The following is a 7071-nucleotide window of genomic DNA, read 5'->3' on the forward strand; positions in this document are numbered from 1 at the left end:
TATTCCCAAATTTCACACATGTGAGTCTCTACAATAGGCAAACTTCTTCAGAAATATGCCTAGTGCAGAGACCATCATACTCCACCAATTAGGCTAGCCAAAGTTTGTTTTACAAATAGTGTAGTGTTTTTTCATTCTTCACGATTGCTTTGAAAAAAACTTCAAAAGGATTTGAATCTATATTGATTAACTGTATTACTCAGAAGTGCAGCACTTCACCCTTACACTATCTTCTCATGCAACATCATAAGCTAAATATTGCTAAGTTCAGCCCTGATGTTTGGAACGAACCGGTAATGTTCTTCCTGTAATGATATTTCCACCAAAATTGCATGGCGAAGTAAATATATTCGAAGAACTGGAGACAATTTAGTGCCCACTAATAAACTAAATAACATACAATGCTGTAAAATTACAGAAATGATATCGTATTATACAGTAATTTCGCCGTGCAAGTTCAAAACTATGATAATAATAATAATAATAATAATAATAATAATAATAATAATAATAATAATAATAATAATAATAATAATAATCATCATCATCCTTCGGTCCTGTGTGGAGAGTATGAGATGAAAAAAAAATGTTCTTAAAAGAAAATTTTCTTACGGCCGGGTTTGAACCCACGCCAAAAGCGAAATTCTTTAATAGCCCATACACTAGAACACTCGGCTACAAACAGCGATAGGATTTAACATTTCATTTCTGCCGCTGCATGGCGAGAAACAGATAACACCAACCAATCAGAACCGTGTATTTAGTTTCTACATCTGGAGTATTACTTCTCCGAACGAGTCATGCACATGAGAGGTGGTAAAAGAGATCATATTACTCGTTTAATATGTTAAGTGAAAATGACCTAAAAATTCCATTGACATTTATTAGAGAAGTCAATTAATGAAAACGAGGAAGCAGGTAATGTAATCAGAGGTATGTATCAGAGCACATTGATCGGAAAAACGAAACTTTCGCGATTTTGCACATGTGAGTCTCTACAATAGAATTTTTTAAATAAATGTGCCCATTGCAGAGACCATCAAGTCAGAAATGCCTCAAAATTTCTATACACTTTTGCCGAACATGACCCTCTGAGACGAAAACTATTCAACCATTCTCAGATCGAAAGATTCTCTCTCTCTTTCTCTCTCTCTATGTATATATATATATATATATATATATATATATATATATATATATATATATATATATATAACGTTTTTTGTGAACGAAACAACTGTCGTAACTTTCAGCGGATGGAGATTAAACTTGGCACAAACATTAATTTTTGAAATATCTTGAATGAAAGCGTTAACCATAATAATCAGATGTAAATGTTCAAAATGGCGGCAGTTCAGACTTTTAAAATGTTCCAAGAAACCAAATTTGGCCCATAAATGGGTATTCACAATGTTTGAGTGACTTTTCCTCTTTTATTGAAATATTGGTGTGGAGGATTTTATCTGCTTTTTTTGAAGTATTGGATCCGATTAGTCACTTAAAGAAGGTTCACGTCCTTTCGCTACGGCCAGGCTCAGGTTTTGGGAGGGGAATATTTTCCTATCGAAACAATACGATTGTTAGTGATGATTTGAAGTTACACATTGAAAGTGAAGTAACTTGTGAAACGTTTTATTTGAAAGAATAGTATAATAAATGTGCTTTCCGCTAACACAGAAAACCATAAATCAAGTATTTGATGTTCGAGAGCGTAAATGGCAAGGAGCATAATTTAATTTCCTTTTTAGTAACACATTGCATTGGAAATAGTAATAAGCAACATTAGTGATAAGTAAAATAATAATAATAATCACTAAAAGATGTTGTTTATGGTAACTGCGTATCTTCCTCAAATATTTATTAAACGTAATGATTGAAACGCCATATCTCCGTTACAGGAAAAATATTAATAATTTATATCTAGAGAACGGGAGGTAGTAGAAAAATGGGGGCAACGTTGGACACTATGCACTCATAAGGCCCATCGAAAAAAAATATGTCGAGGCGCTAGCCCACCACAACTTCATTAAAAAGTAAACAACTGAAAATAAGCGATTTCAATCCAAATAATAACGAAGAGCGTCCTTCGGGGCATCGTCATGTGGAGTCATGCGGCCACAGTAGAGCCCTCCACAGGCAAAATGTCAATAATTGACATCGAGAGCAGAAGTGGTAGAGGGATGGGACCAACGTTTTGCACTGTGGACCCATAAGGCGCATGATAAAAAAAACATGAGCGGTACGCGAGCCTCCTTACTTATTTTCACATATATATTAATATTAAATTATATTGTGCGAAACTTAAGCATGGGTCAGCTAGTAATAGTTATTATTATTATTATTATTATTATTATTATTATTAGGTCTATTATTATTATTATTATCAACAGCGTCTTTCACTACCTGCTCATGTTTGACATGGAATCAAAGAGAAGATCCTTCATTCGTAGAACGAATAAGAATAAACAGTTTTCTTTTTTAAAATGCAAAGGAGGGCAGAAAATATGAAAAGAGTGACTACCTGTAACGAAAAGAAAGAATATTTTCTTTCTACTGGATAAAAAACCCAAAATAGATTCAAACTCGGGTGGCCGGCGCGAGAAACCAGTGCTTTGTTCATTCACACACTGTAACGTTAGGGATTACTATGTATTAACAGCTATCATTTCCGTGGGTTGCATGTTGTGATCACGTGTTCCTTCTTTGCTGGAAGTCGACAAATGGCTTACATCTAGTAGTTAAATCTAAATGCTATATGTAATACTGGGCACGAGGGATAGCATGAGCTATGGCCTTTGAAATCCGCCACCAACACACTTGAAAAGATCAGGCAATCGTAATAGTATTGCTAACTGCCACAGCGGTGAACTAGAATTTGTCGATTTGAAGCATTTCTGGGAAGGGATAACAAAGACACTTTGAATCAATCTGCAGCCTGCATTTCTCATCTTCATTTAGAAAAATCTGAACAATAAAGTAGCATATTTATTTAATAAGATGTAAAAGTGCACTCGGTCCGTTAGTTTCCTTACTCGTTTATTTTTTTAATACATGATGATCGTAAAGTAAGCTAAAATAACCAAAAATTATATCACATAACACCACCTATATTTGCAATCCATTCATTCTGGGAACCACGACTCACGTCCTAGCCTTAGTTAAATCGTAGCTACAGACCTGTGAACTCCTTCCCCTCTCATACAGGGAAGCTTGTCATTTTCTCTGGTAAAACAAAGTGGTCCTATTGGTACCCTCCCTCCCGGGGTGGTTATTTATGACACAGATGGGGGCGTCTTAAGAGACGCATGCAGAAGCCGAACTGGACACAGTGTTCTTGTGTTCAGTGAAGAGTGGTTTTTGTGCATAGTTCTGTGTTATTTTAGTCTGTGTTGTGTGCTGGTTTGTTCCTTTTTTAAAAAAAAAATCATAATGGAGGGTAAGAAGAGCGGAAAACTCGGAGGATCAAAAGTAATTCACAGCCAAAGCAGAGAGATTTTGGTTAATGTTTATGATTTTATGAAGAGAGAAGCTGACAGTGGAAATCGAATTAATGTAAAACACGTGCAAAAGCGAGTATCTGAAGCTACCGGTATTTCAGTAAGTACACTAAAACGTGTTTTGAGTGAGCTGGAAAAAAAACAAAATCACGGGAACGAGCTTTTCTACTCGGAATAAAAAGCGAGCACAACGAAAAACAAAAATCTCAGTGGATGATTTTGACAAATGCGTTATTCGTCGAACAATTAATGAATTTCATATTGTTCACGGTCAACGACCATCTGTAAAATCACTGTTGCGAGTACTTCGAGAAAAGATTAATTTTAATGGAAACACCTGGTCTTTACGGAAAATAATCCGTTCCTTAGGATTTAGATGGATTAAGGCTAAAAACAATAGACCACTACTTATTGAAAAAGATGAATTTCGGTCAAAGAGGTTGGCTTATTTGCGAGCTTTAGATCATTACAGAACGCAGAACCGCCCCATAATTTACATGGATGAGACGTACTTGCATTCATCGCACACAAAACAACACGCGTGGAGGGATAAGAAGAATACAGGTTTACTCACAGCAATTTCTAAAGAACAACGCGTAATAATCATGCATGCTGGCGAAGAAAACGGTTTCATTCCAGACGCGTTAGTCATGTTCAAATCTGGAACGAAATCTGGCGATTATCTCGACGACATGAATTATGAAAACTATGAAAAGTGGTTGAAGTCACGGCTAATTCCTAACTTGCCAAGTAATTCAGTTCTTGTGATAGACAATGCACAATATCACAATGTCTGTTTAGATCCTTCACCGACATCATCATCTCGTAAAGCTGTAATGATCGATTGGCTTGTAAGACACAATATTCCTTTCAGAGAAAATATGTACAAACCAGAACTTTATAATTTAATCAAAGCCAATAAAGCTCGTTTTCGGATATTTAAAGTAGATTCGCTCCTTGCTGAATATGGACATACAGTTCTTCGTTTGCCCCCGTATCATCCTGATCTAAACCCGATAGAGTTGATTTGGGCTGCAGTCAAAGAATATGTAGCAGCAAGAAATACCACTTTTTCCATTATCGATGCGATGAAACTCGCCGAAGAGAAATTTAAAATGATAACAGCGGAAGAGTGGAAGGCTAGGTATGATAAAGTACGAAGATGTGAACAAGCATATTTGCAAATGGAACCTTAGTTAGACGTTCTTACTGAAAACGTTACAATAAACTTAGCCGAGGACAGTGACAGTAATAGTGACTCTTCTGAAGAAAGTGACGACGAGACGGAAGAAGATGATGATATGGATTGTATGGACGGTATTGAGCCTTTATAAATACCAGAAGCTACAGGTAAGCCTATCATAATATATATAAGTTGCGTTAAGTAGTTATTATCCATTGTTGTTACTTATGTTGGAGGTTATTATCGGCATGGGTTAGAAACACTACCAAAAAATCTTCCCTCTCTCTCCACTGTCACCCTCGCAGCGATTAGCGTTCTTCCTACCTCCCGCTTCTCATAGCTCATGCTATCTCTCGCGCGCTGTACATGAGATATTTAGACCAACATGCTCTCCATATAATGTAATAAGAGGTTCATGCTGGAAATAAGGAACGGCATATTGGTTGGACGAATCGGAAATTATCGGCATCAGAAGGAATATTTATCTACAAGGCATGCACAGTAACGTAAATCAGAATAATTACGGTACTGTCTAATTCACTAAACGAAGAGAAGGGTATAGAAAGCAAACATGTCGCGTCAACCAGAGTTGACAGAGATCGACCAGAGTTGACAGAGGCGGAAGCAGATGTGTAGTAATACAACAACTTTGATTAAATTGATAATTAGTTCTGTATCCTGTAGTAGATCGTATCACAACTTTACGGAAGAGCAGAGAAAGACTTACTAACCCTATCATATAGAAAGCTTTACTAACCCGATCATATAGACACAAATGGATATAACTGTGAATACTACAATTTGGATTTAACGAAAGCCGTTTAGACATTCAAGGGTTTGCAGGGCTGTATAAGACACAAAAAGATAAGAAACAATACAATTCTTCATACCTCAACTCCCAGTACCGGTAGCTAGATATATTCAATTTCTGGTTAGATACTGAAACTGCAGTCCGATTGTAATACATGACATATTGCAGGATACAAAATGCTTTGCATTACATCTTTGTTTGTAGACAGCTCTTAGTTTAGTGTTCTGAAAGGTAGTGTGTAAACTAGGGATGGCCATTTCCGGAATTTTACTTTCTGGACTCCCGAAAGTAAAACCGGACAAATTCCGGAATTCGGAAAAACCTGATTTTGGAAACATTCTGGAATTCGGAAAAATTCGGAATTTAGAAATTTCTGATTTCGTAAATATTCCGAAATTCGGAAAAATCCAGAATTTTTCCGAATTCCTGGATTTTTCTGAATTTCGGAATTTTCTAAACTCCGGATTCTTTCCGAGTTCCGGAATTTTTCTGAATTCCGGAATTTTACCGAATTCCATAATTTTCCGAAATCCGGAAAGTGAAACTTCCGCTTCCGGAAAATGAATTTCTGTTGGTTAATCTGTAACGTGGCGGACATAAGTCTTTGACCAGGTAATAGCTACTGCTTTGAAGCAAATGCAAAGTATAAGAATTAATTCTGTGTGTCTGTAGTTTCGTGTGGAGAAAAAACAAACTTGTGAACCAAAGAACAAGGTTTAAGAACAACTCAAGTTATTAATATAAAGTTTGGCGAAGATTATTCACAAAAGAAATACGAAAGACGTTTCGAATCGAAGAAATGTAACATACAACTTTGCAAGCGGAGACAAAGAAACCTACCGTTACCAGGTACAGTGGTCAAGGTGCTTGTGCGAATGAACGCCTCACATTTTTTTTACTTTAGGATTTTTGATGGCGATTGATCGGTGATGACATACGTTTTATTATATTCAGATATTTGAATACTCGGATGTTTCAATACATGAACTATCAAATATTCAGGAATAATAATAGCAATAATAATAAACTAATTATTATTATTATTATCTCGTAGACAATTAAAAGCTAGGAGCTAATTATCGCTCAGGTCATACCATTACAAACAGAAACATGCCATTTGGAAAGAATATTTCGGTTTGGTTTAAAGTTGCCCAGAGAAGAGAAATTTCTCATCTCGTTTCTAGAAACAAACAAAATAACATGAGAATTAACATATTACATTCGAGACGGGACAAGGCTAACTCAAAATTTTCGTCTCGCTTTGGAGATGAGAATCGAGACGAGACGAAAAGTATCGTAAACATTTCCCGTCTTTTCTCGATTCTCGAAATAGTGTATGTCCATTCTTTAAGTAACAATTGCTCTGTAGACTGAATCTCATAGGCTATTTCGTTACATTGTATTTCAGAGCTCATTGAATTACCTCTGCATATTCTAAAAATTAGTTTATTATATGCCTTACTGATCCGTGATATTCAGTTATTTTTATTACATTTATTTTCCTTAAAACATACAGTAAAATACTTTCTATATGAAACTTCGGTGGAACGCTCTAGTTTAAAATTTTGGTAGTTGCATAG

The 7071-nt window shown here is 35.9% G+C and overlaps 1 protein-coding gene across 1 annotated transcript; it reads left to right on the forward strand.

Moving 5' to 3' along the window:
- Window positions 1–3994: 3994 nt before the first annotated feature.
- LOC145682155 (uncharacterized) lies at window positions 3995–4693 on the forward strand. Its single transcript, XM_081753743.1, has one exon. The coding sequence runs from the start codon at window positions 3995–3997 to the stop codon at window positions 4691–4693; it is 699 nt and encodes a 232-aa protein (XP_081609869.1).
- Window positions 4694–7071: the final 2378 nt, after the last annotated feature.

The sequence above is a fragment of the Thermobia domestica genome, chromosome 3 (genome assembly GCF_964235325.1).
Source record: "Thermobia domestica chromosome 3, izTheDome1.hap1.1, whole genome shotgun sequence".
In the NCBI taxonomy this organism is placed as follows: domain Eukaryota; kingdom Metazoa; phylum Arthropoda; class Insecta; order Zygentoma; family Lepismatidae; genus Thermobia; species Thermobia domestica.